General features: G+C 42.4%; 3 protein-coding genes across 4 annotated transcripts; 2 read left to right on the top strand and 1 right to left on the bottom strand.

The window, feature by feature from the left end:
• Positions 1 to 3,268: 3,268 nt before the first annotated feature.
• si:ch211-194k22.8 (BEN domain-containing protein 6) lies at positions 3,269 to 6,119 on the top strand. 2 transcript variants are annotated; one of them, XM_024007271.2, is made up of 7 exons: positions 3,269 to 3,605; positions 3,713 to 3,808; positions 4,230 to 4,289; positions 4,415 to 4,520; positions 4,624 to 4,865; positions 5,111 to 5,297; positions 5,653 to 6,119. In XM_024007271.2, exons 1-7 carry the CDS (start codon positions 3,519 to 3,521, stop codon positions 5,841 to 5,843), a joined length of 969 nt encoding a protein of 322 aa, XP_023863039.1. In that variant the 5' UTR covers positions 3,269 to 3,518; the 3' UTR covers positions 5,844 to 6,119. The 2 variants fall into 2 exon arrangements, with proteins under 2 accessions (XP_023863039.1, XP_023863040.1); XM_024007272.2 differs by having other exon boundaries at positions 3,277 to 3,596.
• A 5,523-nt stretch (positions 6,120 to 11,642) lies between these two features.
• Positions 11,643 to 15,762, bottom strand: cdk5rap3 (CDK5 regulatory subunit associated protein 3). Its single transcript, XM_024008661.2, has 14 exons — positions 15,618 to 15,762; positions 15,134 to 15,179; positions 14,915 to 15,046; positions 14,702 to 14,802; positions 14,561 to 14,609; positions 14,049 to 14,227; positions 13,726 to 13,859; positions 13,474 to 13,618; positions 13,166 to 13,276; positions 12,908 to 12,986; positions 12,678 to 12,766; positions 12,220 to 12,425; positions 11,892 to 12,063; positions 11,643 to 11,781 (listed from the first exon to the last, which is right to left on the bottom strand). Exons 1-14 carry the CDS (start codon positions 15,621 to 15,623, stop codon positions 11,716 to 11,718), a joined length of 1,515 nt encoding a protein of 504 aa, XP_023864429.1. The 5' UTR covers positions 15,624 to 15,762; the 3' UTR covers positions 11,643 to 11,715.
• A 1,624-nt stretch (positions 15,763 to 17,386) lies between these two features.
• Positions 17,387 to 22,528, top strand: prr15lb (proline rich 15 like b). The gene is made up of 2 exons (XM_024007790.2): positions 17,387 to 17,565; positions 22,077 to 22,528. Exon 2 carries the CDS (start codon positions 22,108 to 22,110, stop codon positions 22,435 to 22,437), a length of 330 nt encoding a protein of 109 aa, XP_023863558.1. The 5' UTR covers positions 17,387 to 17,565; positions 22,077 to 22,107; the 3' UTR covers positions 22,438 to 22,528.
• The last annotated feature ends 303 nt before the right edge of the window (positions 22,529 to 22,831 follow it).

Below are 22,831 nucleotides of genomic sequence, written 5' to 3'. Positions count from 1 at the left end.
GTAGAATATTCTAGGGCGCATGTTTTCATCACCGCAGTGAAAATCACCGAATTTAATCCCTGGCTTCACAAATCAATGATTAACTTTAGTTAGACTGAAAAAAAGTCAACTTCATGTCATATTATATATTTAAAATAGAAATTGAATACAACAATCAGCCCTTTCTATACAATGAGTCGATTTTTGTGGGCTAAACGTCAAACTCGTTTGAGAAATAGGATAGGGCTAGGCCTATTAATTATATAATAATTCACACAGAAAGTGAACAACTGGTTTCACAATTATGCATAGGATATTATGCCTGTGTAACAGCATGTGCTTTATATCATGTTTATTTCTTTACATTTTTATTTTACTTTCTATTATTTTCATCCTCTTATTTTAATCCCCAAACTGCTGGATGATCCAGGAGATAAGAGATACAACTTCCAACATAACTTCTTAAGAATYCCTGAAAAATTGCTCAGAAATATATAACTTTTGATTGAAACGTATAATTTTTGTAGTTAYGGGTTCACTTGCACTTCAAGTCATAGGCTCATTTTTTTAAATGAACCTTTATTTAACTAGGCAAATTAGTTAAGAACAAATTCTTATTTACAATGACAGCCTAGGAACASTGGGTTAACTGCCTTGTTCAGGGGCAGAACTACAAAGCTACCTGACACCGCTCATAGTCATATGGCTCATTCATTACACGTTATATCACAGCTTTTCCCACAGAAACCACGTCATAGGGACAAATTCTTGTGTGAGCTTTTGTGTGTAGGCCTAAATACACACTTGTTCCTATAATCTGTGTTAATAATTCCATGGTATATCTGCATAGGGTAGGTTTACCCCTAGAGGTTTTCCATTATCTGAATCAGAAGCACCATTTATTTGTCAAGTACATTTACACACAACTCAGAATTTTACTTGGTGATACCTGTATGTTGCTGCTAGTGGTAGACAACATTTAGAGACATAATACAGACAGCGGAATTTAAACAAAGTCTGCATACTACTAGGTAGAGTGAGCATAGAGCTATAAGAGAATGAACAGTCAAATCAAATCAAATCAAATTTTATTTGTCACATACACATGGTTAGCAGATGTTAATGCGAGTGTAGCGAAATGCTTGTGCTTCTAGTTCCGACAATGCAGTAATAACCAACAAGTAATCTAACCTAACAATCCACAACTACTACCTTAACACACAAGTGTAAAGGGATAAAGAATATGTACATAAAGATATATGAATGAGTGATGGTACAGAATGGCATAAGGCAAGATGCAGTAGATGGTATAGGGTACAGTATATACATATGAGATGAGTAATGTAGGGTATGTAAACATAAAGTGGCATAGTTTAAAGTGGCTAGTGATACATGTATTACATAAAGATGGCAAGATGCAGTAGATGATATAGAGTACAGTATATACATATACATATGAGATGAGTAATGTAGGGTATGTAACATTATATTAAGTGGCATTGTTTAAGTGGCTAGTGGTCATCATGGTTCTGTCAGTAACTCCTACGGTCCCCCGTGAGAATCGAACCAACAACCCTGGCGATGCAAGCGCCATGCTCTACCAACTGAGCCAGACGTGACCGCAGATGTCGTAATGCAATATAGATGACGTCTGTAACATGTTTGACTATGACTGTTTTTTGTAAAATCTGCATTTTGTATTATTGTATCATTGTGGAGTGACACGTAAATACATGTTTCTAACTCTACTGTCTGTATGTCTTTACAGTGTCTGCCATGTATCCTGCTATCGTGTCCAACTATCACTCTGAGTGCCCCATCCCAAGTTCTGCGATACACTTAGACTCAGAGTCTGAGGCAGTCAGTGCATAACATAACTTTGGTAATATCAAGGCTCAGGAGAAGACCCAGATGCAGACAGTTTCGAAGTAACAAAAGTTTATTACAGAAACAGGGGGCAGGCAAACGACAGGTCAAGGGCAGGCAGAGGTCAGTAGTCCAGAGCAGAGTCCGAAATGTACAGAATGGCAGGCAGGCAGAGGCCAGTAATCCAGGGTGGTGTGACAAGGTACAGAACGGCAGGCAGGCTCAGGGTCAGGACAGCAGAATGGTCAAAACCCGGGATAGCTAGAAAACAGGAACTAGAGCAAGACAGGAACATGMGAAAAARGCTGGAAGGCTAGACYAAACAAAARGAACTGGCAACAGACAAACAGAGAACACAGGTATAAGTACACTGGGGATAATGTGGAAGATGGCGACACCTGGAGGAGGGTGGAGACAAGCACAAAGACAGGTGAAACAGATCAGGGTGTGACAGGTAGGGGTTAACCCAACAGCMAGGTAGTGGAACAGGAAGAGCAGTCCAGGAGTGTCCAACTTGGTTGAATAACCTAATCTTCATCTCCACACCATCTCCAATTTATGAAGTGTATTGGGATAAATCATACTTTCATAGGTTTTGTTACTCAAAMAGACCGCCAGTTAATTTCCACAGAGACAAAATCGGTATTTGAGTAAAGGATKATGGATTTTTGTGAGTGATCATGATGGATGGATGCCACCAGATGGCAAGAGAGCACATTTAAGCAGGCAAAACATCCACTGTTTAATTAACCTTTTTTGACAATTTATTAAAAGTTTAATTAAGATTGGATTGATACATATCCAGGATGTGGACAAAAAGTTGTTGAAAAATATTATTTTTATCACAGTTATCAACTTCAATTTGGCTTGTAGACATTACTCAAGTGCATCATGATGTGTCATTAAATCTATTTTTGGAGAGCATATATGCTCTTTGTATTTTGTGGCACATACAGTAAAGCCATTGTAARACACTATGAATACATATTTCTCTTAGTCTTTTCTGTGAATGTAATGGTCTTTTTCTAAACTATCAATCGACCAGTATTTCAAAGAATGCATCTTCTTTTCAAGAAAATATGTTTATGAACTATCAATTTGTAGCAAATTAACTGAAACTGTGACGAATTTCTCAGTTACATCACCACACAAGCTTATCATCTCTCAACAAAAGTATTGCCTTGACTGTTTAATGCAATGCATGCATGCATCACAAAAAGTATGCTTTGATAGTGTCAATAATTATAATAGAAAGWAAAAGGAATGAAAATACTCTTCCAATTCTTATTGGTAAAATTAAAAGTAATTTTCTGATTATCATCACCCCAAAGTGACGTATTAGGTAGTAAAAGGTACAATGTAACTTTGAGAGGGATACAAATCATTATCGAATCATTCACGGCTACAACGTAACAGTGCCACGTTACGCCTCAGTGTATAAAATCCTCACTCCCTCTCTCTGTTTAGGCGATTCTCAGTATGGGGATTGGGCATCAAAGGGGATGTCTTCGCACGATGGTTCTGGAGTAGAAGAACGACAGCAAGCGTCCCCTCCTGCGTTACCCTCCTCCGTTTACCCAGGACACTTTCACTTATCAGTATTCCCCAATATTTTGAACACGTGCAGTATGCTGGGCACAGTTTTTCTGCAAGGCAATTAATGGAATAGAAATATGAGAAGGAAATCAAAGGCGAAACGAGTCCTTGACTACGAAAGTGAAGGAGATGAAGACGGGGTTCAAAAAGTAGATGTAAGCTTTGTAAGAGTAGCCTATTGCCATAAAATGTTTTGATCTTAAAATATCAACAACTGCTGTGAGTTTGAATAAACGRGTTTTAACTTAATCATGCCATAACTGTCTAACAGCATGGGGTGCAGAAAAGAAGAAAACAGATGTATCTTGATAAAGAGAAAGTCGACGAAAATTCTTCATCCTCAGCCGGCTTCCAGAAGTGGATAAGGGTTTGTTACTTATACAGTTACATACTGTATATCTTGAAACATGTCTATTCTATAATAAATGCACCACCAAGAATGGCATATGTTGTTGTTAGCTGTGATTTGACCAATGGACACTAGGCTTGGGGTGCAAGCATGGAGAACAACGGGGTTAAACATGGTACTAAAGGAACTGCTTCTCCATTGAACAAAAGGCAGCTCTTTTTTGGACTGTGTGTAGTGTGCATTTATATGTTTTGTTACTTTATGTCACAACTTCAAAGCAGTCATTTTTATGTTGTCCTGTTATTAAGGGTATCTCATGAAATAGGCTATGAAAGTTACTTGTCAATGTCTTATTTCAGAGAAAGTTCGTAATGMTAATAAAATAGTTAAAACTTTGGATGATAACTGTATACAAACTTTGAAATCCTATTTTTTACAGGCTTTTGAGCTGGGCAATCCTAACTTGTATCACCTGAGGGACAGCAATTCCAATTCAGAGGTATGCCTGTACACACACACAACCCACTCCTTCTGTACAGGTGTGGACAATTTGTGATGTGATGTTATCTTGAACATTCCTTCCAATACCCAACATCCAATTCTGATTTTGCATTGTCATTGCAGGAGTCAGAGTTTCTGCAGTCATACTCAAAGATGAAACTCATTCCTATGGTGATTTGCATGCAAAGAGAGATGGAAAGCTTGAAAGACCAAATGCAGTGCCTTACAGGTGAGGAGATTAAAATGAATGAATGAWATCCTCTTGAAACTTTACACATTTGATCCAGAGTGAAGTTAAATGTTTAGGACATGTTGTGTGGATGACTCGACAGCTTGTGGAGAGCTGTCCAGAAACCTTAAAGCCCTGATAGAAAAGACCCAGAGGGGGTCGAATGAGGACAGCAAGACGTCTGTCCAAGCATCACGTCCTAGCCTAACTGTAGGACTTGTCAGTGGAGATGCCATGACCCCAGATTTACTGGCCTGCCCAACTGGGATGAATGGGCAGTGGGAGAAACAGGGGGCCTTACCCCAGAAACTACACAGGCACCATAGGGATGGACTCTTCACTGAGGTACAGATAAACCACTATACTAATTTTMGGGTCATGTTCAAGAGGCACGAAATGGGATACAACATTTAAATAAATGGATGAGGTACTACCTGGGCTGGACCTACCAGAAATAATGCTTATTTTCATCTTCCCATTGGAATATTTGGTGTAAAAAAAAAAAACTTGACCTACACCCACACCCTTCCTCTTTTGAACTGGTTGTCAGTTTCCAAGTCTTATATATATACATCTTATTTTGTCCTCAGTTCATTACCCCAGAGCTGTTGGAACGGTGCAACACTGGCACTACAGCTCAGAAACTGACCAATGACCTGTTGCGAGGGCTGTATGAGAGGGACTGCCTAGCCTCCCACTCCATCTCAGGGCTGGTGTACAACAAGAGGTCTCAGACCAAACCTGCTCTCCCTACTGAGGAGGTCCAGGCCATACTGAGTAAGCAGCCTTTCCCTCAACATACCTTATTGGGAGACATAATAAAGACAGCACAGAACACTGAGGTTCAGTGCAAAATGCATTATTAGGCTAATGTTTATTTGATTATTGTTTGAAAAAGATAGTTGGAATGTCTTAAATAAATATCTACAATCGTTGTAGCCTTTGGTTTTTCTTGCGTAATAACTGTATTGTCACTGTTTCCTAACTGTTCCCGACCTAGTTTTCTAACCTTCAACCACCTCTATGAATTGACGTACATGAGAGAAAAAACACGTGTTATGCACAACTGTAATAATTTCTGTTTAAGGGAGTTCCGCACGCAAATGTACATTTCATGTGACTATTTCCACAGGGACAGTTCAGTATTTTTTTCCTGGAAAGACAGATGCGGAAATTAAAGGGTATATCCGGCAGAAACTGCAGAACGAGGCGAAGAGGCTGAGGAAGAAGCCTCCACTGTTGGGTAATATGGATTCCAGCTTTGACCTCCCCTGTCCCAGAACAAGTATTGTTAACATGGATTTTGTCGAGGATCAAAGGTGAAATATCTGATTATGGATAATTGACAAATGCATGGAGGTAATATTTTACTTTTTTTTTTTTTTACTTCAATGAACCATGTTCGACTGCTGACGTTAGGGAGAGGTTGAGATTTGAATAGGTGATCATGCAGAACGCAAGTTTGTCCTCAGTTCAGTCAAACATGAATTCAAACTTTGCATTCACCCTGACCTCTGGTTGCTGTAGATCTAGATAAAGRATAATACTGTAGCATATGTGAACTTTGTCCCGATAATAAATAAATGCCAATTGTTTTTGAATTTTGTATTTTTAAGATATTCATTTGCAAAAGATTGGACCTTGCAAAATCAATGATGAACAAGTGTTAGCATATTCTCAATGCCTTTGAAAATTAACTGTATGATGAGCCCCATGATGTGTTAATGTTTTTTTTTTGCAATGACAACCTGATAAATGACTGGATTGAACAAAATAGGTATCTGGCAATTTGCAGTTTTCCATTATACTGCATCATCAATAAAAGACATAAGAAAATATATTTAGTATATTTTAAAGAGGGTATGTATGTGCATAGACAATGCCAGCAGAGAAAGCTGGTGAGATGAGAGGCAATCAATGACCAAGAGTGACAACAGCAGGGGACACTGGGCCAGTTGCCTTGGCAACCCTAGTCTTTTGGGCTACAAAGGCCCAACATCTGTCCACTCCACTGCTAGAATTATCAGTATGCTTATAATACATTCAAATCAAATCAGATGTTATTTGTCACATGCTAAGTAAACAACAGGTGTAGACTAACAGTGAAATGCTTATGGGCCCTTCCCAACAATGCAGAGAGAAAGAAAAGATCAATAGAAAAGTCCTAACACGTAATAATAAAGGTAATAATATACACACGATAACTTTGCTATATACATGGGGTACCAGTAAATCAAATCTAATTTTATTAGTCACATGKAGCYAATACAACAGGTATAGACTACAGTGAAATGCTTACTTACGAGCCCCTAACCAACAATGCAGTTTAAAAAACAATACAGATAAGAATAAGAAATAAAAGTAACAAGTAATTTAAGAGCAGCAGTAAAATAACAATAGCGAGACTATATACAGGGGGTACCGATACAGAGTCAATGTGCGGGGGCACCAGTTAGTTGAGGTTATATGTACATGTAGGTGGAGTTATTAAAGTGACTATGCATAGATGATAACAGAGAGTAGCAGCGCTGTGAAAGTGGGGGGGGCAATGCAAATAGTCTGGGTAGCCATTGGATTAAGTGTTTTTATGGCTTGGGGTAAAAGCTGTTTCGAAGCCTCTTGGACCTAGACTTGGTGCTCCGGTACCGCTTGCCGTGCGGTAGCAGAGAGAACAGTCTATGACTAGGGTGGCTGGACTCTTTGACAATTTTTAGGGCCTTCCTCTGACACCGCCTGGTATGGAGGTCCTGGATGGCAGGAAGCTTGGCCCCAGTGAGGTATTGGGCCGTTCGCACTASCCTCTGTAGTACCTTGCGGTCGGAGGCCGAGCAGTGATGCAACCAGTCAGGATGCTCTCGAAGGTGCAGCTGTAGAACCTTTTGAGGATCTGAGGACCCATGCCAAATCTTTTCAGTCTTCTGAGGGGGAATAGGTTTTGTCGTGCCCTCTTCACGGTTTGTAAGATGGCACCGGAGAAGAAGGCAAACGTTTTACTTGCCCCCAACCGATTGTGTTTTTTTGTTTGTTTATTTGCGTTGTTTGTAACTTATTTTTTAAACTTTATTTGTACATAATGTTGCCGCTACCGTCTCTTATGACCGAAAATAACTTCTGGACATCAGGACTGCGATTACTCAACACGGACTGGCAAAATCATTTTTTTCCTTTCCTTCCTTTAATGAGTTTGTCGAGGCCGATGCAAACGATATACTGCTTTCTTGGGAACAGGCCCAGATCCCCATGATTTGCGTGAAGAGGAGGCGGAGAAAAAGGGGCCGAAGGGCGGGRTGCCTTCTGAGAATTTGTAGGCGATCGAATAAACCCCCACTTCCTTCCATTCTGCTAGCAAACGTGCAATCTTTGGACAATAAAATAGATGACCTACGCGGAAGATTAAACTACCAACGGGACATTCAAAACTGTAATATCTTATGCTTTACGGAGATGTGGCTGAACGACGACACTATCAACATACTGCTAGCTGGTTATACGCTGCACCGGCAGGATAGAACAGCGGCTTCTGGTAAGTCAAGGGGCGGCGGACTATGTATTTTTGTAAATAGCAGCTGGTGCACGATATCTAAGGAAGTCTCGAGCTATTGCTCGCCTGAGGTYGATTATCTCATGATAAACTGTAGACCACACTACCTACCTAGAGAGTTTATCTGTATTTTTCGTAGCTGTTTTACATACCACCACCGTCAGAGGCTGGCACRAAGACAGCATTAAATGAGCTGTATTCTGCCACAAGCGAACAAGAAAACGCTTACCCAGAGGTGGCACTCTTAGTAGCCGGGMACTTTAATGCAGGGAAACTTAAATCCGTTCAACCAAATTTCTATCAGCATGTTAAATGTGCAACCAGAGGAAAAAAACTCTGGACCACCTTTACTCCACACTCAGAGACACATACAAAGCTCTCCCTTGCCCTCCATTTGGCAAATCTGACCATYATTCTATCCTCCTGATTCCTGCTTACAAGCAAACATTAAAACAGGAAGCACCAGTGACTAGATCAATAAGAAAGTGGTCAGATGAAGCAGATGCTAAGCTACAGGACTGTTTTGCTAGCACAGACRGGAATATGTTCTGTGTTTCCTCCGATGGCATTGAGGAGTACACCACATCAGTCATTGGCTTCATCAATAAGTGCATCGATGATGCCGTCCCCACAGTGACCGTATGTACATACCCCAACCAGAAGCCATGGATTACAGGCAACATCTGCACTGAGCTAAAGGCTAGAGCTGCCGCTTTCAAAGAGTGGGACTCGGAAGCTTATAAGAAATCCTGCTATGCCCTCAGACGAACCATCAAACAGGCAAAGCGTCAATACAGGACTAAGATCGAATCGTACCACACCAGCTCTGACGCTTGTCGGATGTGGCAGGGCTTGCAAACCATTATAGACTACAAAGGYAAGCACAGCCGAGAGCTGCCCAGTGACACGAGCCTACCAGACGAGCTAAACAACTTCTATGCTCGCTTCGAGGCAAATAACACTGAAACATGCATGAGAGCARRAGCTGTTCTGGAAGACTGTGTGATTGCGCTCTTCGCAGCCGAGGTGAGTAAGACCTTTAAACCGGTCAACATTGGCAAGGCCACAGGGCCAAACGGATTACAAGGATGTGTACTGCGGGCATGCGCTGACCAACTGGCTTCAATTACATTTTCAACCTCTCCCTGTCCGAGTCTGTAATACCAACATGTTTTAAGCAGACCACCATAGTGCCCAAGAACGCTAAGGTAACCTGCCTAAACGACTACCGACCAGTAGCACTCACTTCTGTAGCCATGAAGTGCTTCGAAAAGGCTGGTCGTGGCTCACATCAACACCCTTATCCCAGACACCCTAGACCCACTCCAATTTGCATACCGCCCCAACAGATCCACAGATGATGCAATCTCTATTGCCTGTCTCTTATACACATCTAGATGTGTATAAGAGACAGATCTCTATTGCACTCCACACTGCCTTTTCCCACCTGGACAAAAGGGACGCCTATGTGAGAATGCTATTCATTGACTGCAGCTCAGCATTCAACACCATAGTGCCCCCATCAATAAGCTAAGGACCCTGGGACTAAACACCTCCCTCTGCAACTGGATTCTGGACTTCCTGACGGGCCGCCCCCAAGCGGTAAGGGTAGGTAGCAACACATCCGCCACGCTGATCCTCAACACAGGGGCCCCTCAGGGGTGCGTGCTCAGTCCCCTCCTGTACTCCTTGTTCACTCATGACTGCACGGCCAGGCACGACTCCAACACCAGCATTAAGTTTGCAGATGACACAACAGTGGTAGGCCTGACCACCGACAACGARGAGACAGCCTATAGGGAGGAGGTAAGAGACCTGGCCGTGTGGTGCCAGGACAACAACCTCTCCCTCAACGTGATCAAGACAAAGGAGATGATTGTGGACTACAGGAAGAAGAGGACCGAGCACGCCCCCATTCTCATCGACGGGGCTGCAGTGGAGCAGGTTGAGAGCTTCAAGTTCCTTGGTGTCCACATCACCAACAAACTAACATGGTCCAAGCACACCAAGACWGTACCGAGTCGGTGTGCAGGGGTATGAGGAAACTGAGGTATGTACATATAACTAGGAATAAAGTAACTAGGCAACAGGATAGATAATAAACAGCAGCAGCGTGTGAGGAGTCAAWAAAAGCTTGTGGAAAAGGGCCAATGCAGATAGCCAAATAGCTACACGGACTAACTATGCTGAACAAAAATAGAAGGCAGGGAGCTCGACCCCAGTGATGTAATGGGCAGCACACACTACCCTCTGTCGTGCCTTGCGGTCAGATGCCAAGCAGTTGCCTTACCAAGTGGTGATGCAGTCAGTCAATATGTTCTCAATGGTACAGCTGTAGATGCCAAATATTTTCAGCCTCCAGAGGGGGAAGAGGCGTTGTCGTGCCCTCTTCACGACTGTGTTGGTGTGTGTGGATCATGAAAGATCTTTAGTGAACTTGAAGCTATCGTCCCGCTCCACTACAGCCCCGTCGTTTCGAATGGGGGCGTGCTGAACCCTCCGTTTCCTGTAGTACACGATCAGCTCCTTTGTCTTTCTGACATTGAGGTTGTTGTCCTGGCACCATACTGCCAGGTCTTTGACCTCCTCCCTATAGGCTGTTTCATTGTTGTCGGTGACCAGGCCTACCACCGTCGTGTCGTAAGCAAACTTAATGGTGTTGGGAGTCGTGCGTGGCCACGTGGAGGATATGTTATTTCCTACCGTCATCACCTGGGGGCGGCCCGTCAGGAAGTCCAGCATCCAGTTGCAGCGGGAGGTTTTCAGTCCCAGGGTCCTTAACATTGTTTTGGAGGCAGATTAAAATAGATTTCTATAAAATAATCAAACTTGACTAGCTAACTAATGAGAAACTTCTAACATATTTCCATGAAATTGAGATATTGTTCTAATGTTGGATTGGTTMGATAAATGTTAAATTCTCATCTCCATTGGATTTTTCTGGGGAACTGTACACCCTGCTTATCACCACCATCATCATCTAGGGTATTTGCATGACAATAACATGCATCGATATTGGGATACAGTGCAGATCATTTCAACAATACTGACTCAGCCTCAGCGTTATCCATAAGTGGTTTTCTTTGTCTGTGTGATATCAAAAGAAACCCCTCTAAGGCAGCTTCACAGAATAATGTGTTATTAGTCCCATGTAAACCATCTACTCTCCTTTCCCTCCCTTTTATCCATCTGTTGAGATTCAATGATACTGGCCATTAGCCTCTCAATCTTGCGATCATCATGAGGCTTTGGGAGTGTGATTATGCAGCTAGCWGCCCAGGGGTGAAAAGGAGATCACAACATGTTAGAATCTTAGGCTGCAGTAACAAAGAGCTCAAGGAGAAGGCTGAGGTTTAGATCAAGAATTGTGTAACGGTAGGGGGAGTTGACATTGTGCGTCTCATTCAAGTGCAGAATGTGTATACTCACTCCCGACCTTGTTCTTATTTCTGTTTCACATCTACTATCTATATTGCCTAGCAACATTAGGAGCGGTTTAAAAACAGGTACAACAATGTCAGTATATTATTTGAAGAGTTGTTTACAGCAGATAATGAAAAAAGTATTCATAACAACACACCTTTACATCAAATCAAACATTTATTTTTTCTAGGGAGCTACGACGATGATACAAATCTGGGTGAACTACAACAGCTACACATTGACTCCCATTAGGTTGACAGGCCGGTTGTTGTAGCGTTTTGAAATGTCCGCTTCGATCTGTAAAACACAACACAAGTAAGTCACAGGTCAGGTGGGTCCCACACTTGCCTGTCGTCATTGTAATCTACCAGACAGAAACATACGAGAGAGAGACAGATGGACAGTACCAGTTTGTGGAGTTGGTGGGTGCGCTGAGCCAGGAGGTCGATGCGGGGCTCCAGGGTGGCCTGCTCTTCCAGAGCTTCCTGTCTCTTCTCGGCCAGTGTGGCCCGCTTCAGCACGAGGATGTCTGCCTGCTTCAGCTTCTGCCTCAGGACCTCCGAGACACGCTCCACGTACCTGGGACACACACACCGCCTCAGCATGGGGAGTTCCCCTGAATACCCTTTACAAGGAACCAGCTAATGGCAATACTGGTTGTTGTAGAGGTCTGAGAAGATGATAGAGYTGACTACTGATGAAGCTGACAGTTGTAGTGTTGTGGCGAAGACTCACCGTGGCGAGGCCTGGATCATGAAGAGGTGCTGCATCCGTAGGTTGGTCAGCCGTTGCAGCAGGTGGCGCACCTCAGCCAGCATCTCCTGGATGCGCTGGCAGGTCTGCCCCTGGATGATGGAGGGGGCCAGCTGGAACTGACACATGGCCACCACATTGCCCTCCTCTCCCATCTCACTCAGCCGCTGGGRCAGGAATACCTCCAACTGCCCAACACACAACCACACTGGCTCAGTCTGCGCTCTCATCTCCAGTTAGTAAACAATGGTGCGCTAAGAGCAACTCGTACATTGCAATCTTACGACGGAAAAAGGTAATACTACGCACTTCAATACCACGCATTTCAAAGCATAATCTGATAAATGCACAATTACAGTGAGACTAGCTTGTCAAAATCTTTCCAAAGAGTTGTCATACAACACCAGAGGGTTGTGCATTAGAGCCGGATGGTTACCTACCTCCATCAGCTCGTCGATGTACTGGCTGCGGGTCTGTGGGGTCTCCAATATAGACAGAGCATCCTCCCCCCTGGCCACACCATCAGGACCTGGTCACACGACCATAGTTTATGGTTACATTTCATATTCTTAATGTGCTGCTACCATGCGGAAGATACATTGCGCAGTAGAATTGATGAAACTTTTTTTTTTGTCTACAGCTACAGGTATAAAAAGGTAAGAATACTCACAGTCCGTGCCCATWTCTAAGATCTCAATTTCTATAGGGGTTTCACTCTCTCCCCAATCAATGACACCTGCATCTGTGCCCTATGGGGAACAAAAACACATGAAGAGATAAAAGGCATCTTATGGATGCCTTATGTGCCTCAAGCCACAAAGAGGATTAGAAAGTAAGTAAGAAAATAGAAAGTAAGATTCATGGCAAACACTAAAATGTTCATACAGAAATGTATGAAGAACAAAATGTATGTTCTCTTAACTCTTACCTCAGAGRCAGGCTCCAGGCTGATGCCCCAGTCCACTCCTCCATCCTCCACCGTGATCACATCCTGTGTCCCTTCTGCCCCTGTCCCACACCCCAGGTCACCCCAGTCAATCTGAATGGACATAGAGATACAGACACACACCGTCAGCATGACGTCTTACTATAACAATGAATTGTGTGTGAATTTAAAGTTAAGAGGATATTTTCAAATGCCCTAAAAGTATTTCACACTAGTTTCAAGATGCAGCCCGGACACTCTCATCTTTTAGACCAACTTATAATGATAGAGATTGTGTAAGATCAACAAACCGTTTCCTCTGTGACCGTATCAGGGGGCGCCTCCTCCATTACAGGCCTCTCGATGACCGCTGGTGCTTTTCCAGTTCGCCACTCATAGAACGTGGGGTTACCTCTCTTTTGGGCAAAAGTCAGCATGGGCAGCACTGGCTCATCCCTGTGGCAGGACGACAAACTCTTACTCAACAACTGATGCCATTCAAAAAGACGTACCCAGCAAGGCCCTGTGTTTTCCACAGAACCTGGAAGGGATTTCACACTCACCAGTCACAGAGAAAGTTTGTGAAGGCTGTGTAAAGTTGGATTTGCTCCTCTAGCTTGGCGTCCCTCCCCACTTCCCCAAGAGTCGTTGGTAGATCCTTCACCAGAGCCTGCAGCTCCCGAGCCACATTTTCCCCCTGGGAGAGAAATAAATTGTGTCAGCCAGGCACAGGGAAAGTGTACCATTTTAAATACAGAATATCACACTGTACCCTTGCCTTGAGGTATGGATCAGTGTACCTATGCATCAGCGTAACACTGTGCATATGCTGTACCTCTGTTTTCACCACATGCATACCACAGCGTTTCACTCTGTGTGTCCTCACCATGATGCCGTACTGCTTGCAGCCTGCGTAGAAGCGCTCCCTCAGGTCCGCAGCAGAGCTCTGGCACTCAGTCTCTCTCCGGCTCAARTCCTGCTGAAGCTGCTGGGCCTTGGCTACCTGCTTCCTCAGGGCCGGACCCTCATAGCTCACAGTGCGGCTCAACAAGCTGGCCACCTCCGCTGCGTCACACAACAGGGAAGAGTCAATACTCAGTCAKACTCAAGTCTCACCAGTCTATATTCCAATCTTAGTTCATACATCCTCCATCAGTGTTCCTCCATCCCGGGTCTTGAGCATGGACCCACAGGGTGCTAAGGCTTTAATTCCGACGCAGTGTTACGAAAAAACTAAATTCCACTAAACTACAAATCATTCAACCCTTGATTAGCTGAAAAGCCTGCACACCCTGTGGATCCCCACGACCAGGATAGAGGGCCACTATTTAATCTCACACTTACCCAAGTAAACATTGTCTGCCTCATAGGTGGGCCACTATTTCATCTCATACTTACCCAAGTAAACATTGTCTGCCTCATAGAGGGACACTATTTCTTGCCAGTCCTGCAGCAACAAAACAGAGAACACTGGTTTGTAGATGGCTACTTGGGGGATAAACGATGACAAAAACTGTCAGACATTGTATGTCACTTCACCTTCATCCTCTGAGAGGAGTATCTGCCAAAGATGTTTTTGGAAGAGGCCTCAGTCCCCCTCAGGATGTCCACTATCCTCAAGCAGTGGAAGTAGTGGATGTCTGCAATAACAAAGGACAGCACTATTATATTTTGGTATGTCAACGGCAAGTACCAGACATTTCGTTTATCTGAATAGTGGCTGTGGAGCAGTCAGGAGAGTGAGGGACTTACAGGACCCTGAGAGAAGCTCCTTGATCTCCTCGTTCTCTGGCATGTCCTGCATCGCAGCGTTGATCTTCTCCCGGATGCTCATTACAGCACTCTGCCATTTCAGACTGCAGTGTCGTCGGTCCACCAGCCAGTCTACAGGAGATAGCTGGTCAATGTACCACTACAGAAATCCAAAGACTCGTAGAAAAATGTCCKATTCATTACTATATCCAATCTTACCTAAAAGCTTACTAGTCTGTATGTCAATAGGAAGATTTTGAAGATTCTGTTGAGAAGATGAGGTTAAARGTTAGCCTAATAACGTTACTTGAACAACTGCATTTGAGAAAGGAGAATTGTAGCTCCTAAATTATCACGTGAACAGTGGTAGCATAGGAAAGGTCAAAGTGAAAGTCTAGATATAAACAAGCGCATATGGATGGAAAGGAGTGCTTTTGACAATCTGTGGGACATTGACATCTAGATAGCTTGTTATCAATATATGGATAGATATATATAGTAGCGGGTTGGTGTAAATTACTAACACTACCGTGCACGAATTAATCTGCGAGAACAAGATAATGGAGAGCAYTTCATCAAAATATTTACTGATCGACAGTTCAGCAGAAGTAACTAGAGACCATGCAGGCCAATCTGAACAGTCTTCAAACCAGCTGTTCAAACCATTGTTCTGAAGAAAAACAACATATATGCATACATGTACCTCCATCGCCTCTTCAACTGTTCATGGAATTGTTGGATTTTTATTATTCTTGGCACATTGCAGTTATATTTCTGCGARTTCTTCAAGTTAATCCGCTATTCCACTATTTACACCCAAAACGACACGTTACCAGACGAAGGACCAATAGAAAAACGTGATGGTAGGAAAGCGAACTCTCATAAACCAATGGAATTGTACCATACTTAGGACTGATTCTAATAGGTKAATATTTTAGTTCCGGATTGGGTGACGTCTACCAACAGAGGGCGTTGTACCTCAGTTTTAATTTCTGTCTTGAGCAGAAATTAATCAGGGCTCAATCATGGGCTCAATGCAGGACTTTGGAATGAAACAATGAATTTATTATTTAATAGCTTACCAGCATTGATGAATCTACCCAAACATGATCTACATCACCAAGTGGCCTYGATATGGTCATAGTTTACTGTAAGCAAATATTTCCCAAGTCATGTTGAATGTTATTCAAACTTGCAAAGCAGGCCTGGGAATTAATTCCTTGTCTGTGATTTCCCCTCTGATTTTGAGCAATGGTGACACATTGTATTTCTCCTCTGTGGACAGGRTATTAATTCAAAAGTTGAATGAACATTTATTTTTGTTGAGGTCTTTTCAGCAGTAAAGAGTGTCCCTAATTGAGTCTTTGAATGAAGAGATGGAGATAAAATGGTCCAGTTTGAGTGTTTTGTGCAGCTCGTTCCAGTCGCTAGCTGCAGCGAACTGAAAAGAGGAGCGACCCAGGGATGGWAACTGGAAAAACATTGTTGCAAACATAAGGATYTCCAATGATCCAATCACATTAGTGAAGGCAAATTATTACCACGTCACTCGTCAGAGTGTTTTGTTTCAGCATATTATTCCAATGATATGGCTATAGCCATGAGAAAACATGGCTTTGGCCAATTAAAATMAGTTGTTTCCATTCCATTCCACTTGGAAACAGATCCAGTTTTGCAGTAGGAGAGGGGTTGTAATAGTGCATTAATTTACCAACTGGAAAGCTGCACACCTCTCAAGTTCACTGTAAGACCCCACTGGGCACAGACGTCAATTCAACATCTATTCCACGTTGGTTCAACATAATTACATTGAAATGACGTGGAAACAACATTGATTCAACCAGTGTGTGCCCAGTGGGACAGTAACTTAATTAACAGTACTCTTACATTTACATTTACATTTAAGTCATTTAGCAGACTCTCTTATCCAGAGCGACTTACAAATTGGAAAGTTCATACATATTCATCCTGGTCCCCCCGTGGGGAATGAACCCACAACCCTGGCGTTGCAAGCGCCATGCTCTACCAACTGAGCCACACGGGACCTCTTGAAAGGGGTTGGGCATTCTGACAACAAGTCCCCTTCAAATCACATGGTTGTTACATTTACTTGCTTGTATTTGGCTGTCTTTGTGTGTGTGCGTGTGTGTGCGTGTGTGTGTGTCAGAAGAGGCTGGTTGGAGGAGCTATAGGAGGACGGGCCCATTGTAATGGCTGTAATGGAATAAATGGAACGGTATCAAGCACATCAAACAAATGGAAACCACATGTTTGACTCCGCTCCATCGATACCATTCCGGCCATTACAATGAGTCCATCCTCCTGCTCCCACCAGTCTCCACTGGTGTGTGTGTGTTTGTGTGTGTGTGCGCAAGAGAGAAAGAGCGAGAGCAAGAGAGAGAGAGACAGAGAGAGAGAGAGAGAGAGAGAGAGAGAGACTGCACCTGTGGCGGAACACCTGAGTGTCAACATAAGGAGGACTGAGAAACTGAGTGAATGTGAAAAGAGAACAGGAAGAGAAAGAGAGAATAATAAAGTATAAGAAATTAATGCAGAACCTCTAAGTAGGAGAGCACTAAGATATGGTTGGACATTTTCACATCTGAAATCCACTCCCTCTCCAGGACAGAGACCAATTCTCCATCAACAAGGTAAGCATTATATTCATGCACACTGTACATCCATTAAGGGACCATTATTTCTAGTAGGAATGTTTATAATTGGAATGTCAATGTCCTACTTGTGTTATGTTTATGTTTTTAGAGGATGTGTTTTAGCCTTTATGTATTTTACAGTTTCTTATTGTGTGCATTTCACTATATGTAATCCAATTCAAAATATCCTGATACAGTACATTTGCTTACATTTTACATTTCCGTGGCATCAAGTTGATAGTGTCTAATTAAACTCCCCCAAAAAACAAAAAATGGTGTGAAACAAAAATGCTAAATCAACTGGGTACAAGCCGTGTGCCAGCCCTTCTGACATAGAAAAAATTATGATTTAAACTGTCCAGATAGGTCACAACTGATAAACAAGAAATATGGAGAGACACGAGGGCCACAGCTATGTGAGAAATCAGTGTGCCCTCAGAGCATCCTTTCCCAACCTCTATGTTATAGGTCAACAGTGAACCTTAGTTTGGTTACCAGTATTTTTAGCTAACATTCCACTCCTTGCCACTCCTGTCATTTGCCAGTCTCTTTGGCAAGTGATAGGAGTGACAAGGAGTGGAATGCAATAGCTGAAAAGAGATGGCAACCAACCTAAGGAAACCTGGCAGCCAAAGTGAAACCCAAGACTGTTGCAACATTCCAGCTCTGTGTTCAGGGAAGCTCAGGCATACAGTACAGTAGATGTCCTTGGACCCACCTTTCAGAAGCTCAAACAATGTATCATTGAAAGGCTTTGTACTCAATTAGTGATTTCTCAGTGTTCAGCGTGAACATGGTGTTCCTTCACTGTGATCTTTGAAGCTTTGCAGAACACAGAGTAACTTATTAAACAGGACCTACTGAGAACCCCAAATGAGTCATACGAGTTCTCTTTGTAAAGGTAAAATCGAAGATGGCAGAGAGATGGTAGAATAATGGTCAAACTTATCAATCTAACCTGGTTAAACTCTTTCAGGTAACACTTAGCCGTTAGCTAGAATCCTTAGTTGCTACATCCGTTTCTGGACTTATATTCTTCAAGAATCAATGGGTATCATATCATTAATTTATAACTTATAAATTTCCTCGTGAGCTTAGTTCAACTGTCATATTCCATCAGAACACAAAATGTTTTTTTAATCTAAGGTTTGTAAACCTCATAYATGTAAACAAACACTGAAAACCTTGAAGACATGGTTAAAACTATAATTTTGATATGGTCTGTTCTTGCATCCAATGCTCTGTCTATGAATTTGAGGCCCATCCCTCAGSTTTTTACCAAAACAGAAGAGGGGTAAACACTTTTTTCAACTGCAGATTCTAGCTTCAAGGTACCATTTCTGAAACATTTATATATATTGAAAATAAAGGGTTAATAATCAGTTAATTGACTATTTACAACCCCTATAAATCATTATGTCATAGTTAGTCAGGAAGTTGGCAGGGAACAGGAGTCCAACACTGAGCCAGGAGGATAACTGCACCTTTTTTTAGAAACACTACAAAGCCATAAAAGCTCATCTTGGGGAGCAACCGTATCTGCTTCTTGGGTGTCTGTGACTGTAAACAACCATGTCACAAATACGTGCAATTAGAAAATGCTAATTAACTCAAAGAGTAAAACTAGCTCGGAACAAGGATTGCATCAAAGAAATAACAKAATTACTTTGAACATGACAGTGACAAAGTGACGTTACTATGCGCCGACCCAGATTGTTATTTCTTGCTTACACTACATAGGCATATGCCTAGCACCAAACTCTGCCAATGCCAAGTGTTTCAGATAAGAAAGCGATGTAATTCACATGTACATTTGCATGGGTGTGATATCAAACCCACAGCAAGCTGTACTGTCAAGACTGCTGGGGTAAACTTCATGCCATGGGGTTGGGCAAACTAAGGGCAATGAAAATTAATCTGTTACTTGTTGCATTTAAATTATAAATTGTGGACTACAGCCATATCAGAATAGATATGGGCGTTTTAAGCAAATTAACATGTTCTATAGAGGMAGTTCCCAGAGAACCAACCCAACTTATAAATATATTGCTTTATTTTTCGACTATGATAGACTGTAACAAGCACGTTTCTGTGGCATTCACTTGCTTGGTTGACCGGAAACTTGGCATTGTCTCATTCTTGCCATCTCCATTGTATGTTGCACCAAACAACTCAAGGAAACATGAATATAACCTGCTTTAATGCTATTAATGGTAGATAACATGATACATCTATTAACCCCATAACTTAWCACACTGTGGTATACCCAAAATAGCTCACATTCTAAAAAGTATTTGTGGTATGCCTGTATTCTTACAACACCATGCTTAAATGATCATCAGAAAAGGGTGAGTCTATTACTATTAGCGTTTCAACTGGAACGGATGTTGGCTAAAAGGTTGCCAGGTGACAGAGCTGGGGCACACCTCATACTGACAGTGGAGAACAAAGCATCGCAATACCTGGGCTTAATATGTGTGCTCTTGTAATTGCTACTTGTAATTGCTACTTGTTTGCATGTGTCACGCAAATCCAAAATGGAAAAGGATGCAGTTTGCAGGGGCGCTACTTTGGTTTTAGAAGTGGGGGGGACATAATTATATATATATATTTTTTTTAATAAAGTCGGATAAACACTCCAAACAGCTTACCTGACCACTCGGAGGTGTCCGCATGGTCCTAAAGCATACAGTTGCCTTGTTTTGTATCACATTTCAATGATAAATCTGGGTGACAGAAATGCAGTGAAAGTTGCGCCCCTGGCAGTTTGTATTGTGTTGGTGTATCTAGAGTGGATTCAGGAAACAAGTTGCTTTCTCATCAGCCGAAAGGTTTTTTCTGAGTTCATATCAGATCACKTGGAAGAGACACGAGATCCTCTCAATGTGTCGGTTAATTTATTAGCTGAGAGCCTGTATCAGATGTCAGATGAGTCATCTCCTCGATTAGTCTTTATCACTGTGATGTGATAGAGACTGCTAACAAGGGCTCCCGAGTGNTGTTTTGTATCACATTTCAATGATAAATCTGGGTGACAGAAATGCAGTGAAAGTTGCGCCCCTGGCAGTTTGTATTGTGTTGGTGTATCTAGAGTGGATTCAGGAAACAAGTTGCTTTCTCATCAGCCTAAAGTTTTTTTCTGAGTTCATATCAGATCACATGGAAGAGACACGAGATCCTCTCAATGTGTCGGTTAATTTATTAGCTGAGAGCCTGTATCAGATGTCAGATGAGTCATCTCCTCGATTAGTCTTTATCACTGTGATGTGATAGAGACTGCTAACAAGGGCTCCCGAGTGMCACAGCGGTCTAAGGCACTGCATCTCAGTGCTAGAGTTGTCACTACAGACCCTGGTTTGATTACAGGCTATATCACAACCAGCTGTGATTGGGAGTCCCATAGGGCGGCACACAATTGGCCAAGCTTCGTCCGGGTTAGGGTTTGGCCGGGGTAGGCCGTCATTGTAAATAAGAATATGTTCTTAACTGGCTTGCCAGGTAAAAAAACACAAAAAAAAACAAACAAGGGAGTTAACAATTTACAGCATGAATCCTCTGGTAAATAAATACACACTCATAAGATAAGTACACAGAATATAGACACACAGAAAGTACACCAGGCAACCTGGAAAATGTGCTTGAAAGCATTTGCCTTCACATAGAGGAGAAAGGAGAGATCAGGACTGGATTTGTTTGTATTTTGGTTATCAGTAAAACAATTCTGAGAGCAGGCTCAATTTGCCCGACTGCCATGAATTCCATACATTTTCTGTCTTTCACGTAAACATCTTAAACAATGGGGAGGAATCAGATAAGATAAGTTTTAGGCTAATGGAATTCTTGGTRGTTTTCACTTTTCTTTTTTTAAGCCCCATGGGTCCACCTCAAAGCAGGCTCAGTTCACTTGTCCCTGGCAATAGTGAAACCCTCAATGTCAATCATTGCTTAAATGTTTTCTTTATATTCAGTCAATATGGCCAAAATCTATCATTACCTCAAAAATGTCAACTTTGTCTGCATTTACACTTGACCTGTAGTTCCAAGGTTTCCTCTATTGTTCCCACAAGCAAGGGGGAGGGGGGGGCAATGACATCACATCAGACCATCTCCTTGAAATTTTCAGTTGTCTTAAAAACCCTATTTTGCTCCCAAAAAATGTTTTCCCCATTAAGTGTGTCTGTYTGTACATTACTATATGTTTACTTGTGTTTTTCAACAGGAAAAGTTCACACGTGTTACAGCTGGAGTGTTTTTAACTCTCAAGATAAAAGTTGATKATTGTCAGCTAATGAATGCTATTATATTGAAGGTCTTTTCACCTTTTTGCCCTGAAATGTAAGGAATGAGTCAATTTAGTCAGGCAATCAACTACAAGAAACATGTCAGCATTGTCACAAGAACCCCCCTGCTTGCGTCTCTTGAACTTCAACTTGAAACCTCTTACTGTGTAACTCTCACAAAGACCCACGTTACTGATTGACATAACCAGGTGCCCTTTTCCTCCCTAGGTCAATCCCCCCTCCAGTCTCTGTTTGTGCCATGGCTGACCCTAGCTGGTGGAAGCTGACCTTCTCACGTACGAAGTCTGAGGCAAAGGTTCTGTACGAGATCCCCCAAGAGTATGGTAATAACGCTGGGAATAAGGAGCATCACAACAGRCCTCAGCTCCCCACAGACCCAATGGACAACCAATTCAGTGCCAGACTGGAGAAGATAGTGGATAAGTCGGCCACTAAAGGTCGCCATGTTAAGGTGTCCCACTCTGGTCGCTTCAAGGAGAAGAAGAAGATCCGTGCCACACTGCCTGAGAACCCTATGCTGTTCTTTGAACACAGTCTCAGTGATGAGAACCACAGGGCAGAGAAATAGCACATAACCAGGTGCATGCTTTTTAGGCTCTTTTTTTAGTCATGCATAACAGACAGCCACACCATTCACGACAACAACATATCCATAGTCTTATTGGTACAAAACATATATACACTCCCAAGGTGGGCTCCACACCTAAGTACACAGATAATACTGTAACCAGCTGAATTATCATCATGCACATCCACATAAACAACACTGTTCAAGGTTCATTGATGCAAACATATTAGAATGGGTGGTATTTTTCACCAGTTCATTCCTGAGCTCACTGCACTTGGACAACACTGAAAATGTCCAAGAATATGGCAATATGTTGCCTGTGTCTTTACAAGGACTCATGACCAGTAACCTGGAGTGAATATTTCACTGTAGTAGAAGAGAAGAAAATTATGGA

The sequence above is a fragment of the Salvelinus sp. IW2-2015 genome, linkage group LG18 (genome assembly GCF_002910315.2).
Source record: "Salvelinus sp. IW2-2015 linkage group LG18, ASM291031v2, whole genome shotgun sequence".
Classification (NCBI taxonomy): Eukaryota; Metazoa; Chordata; class Actinopteri; order Salmoniformes; family Salmonidae; genus Salvelinus; species Salvelinus sp. IW2-2015.
Note: the sequence above shows the minus strand (reverse complement) of the source record. Positions and strands in the feature narration are given on the sequence as shown.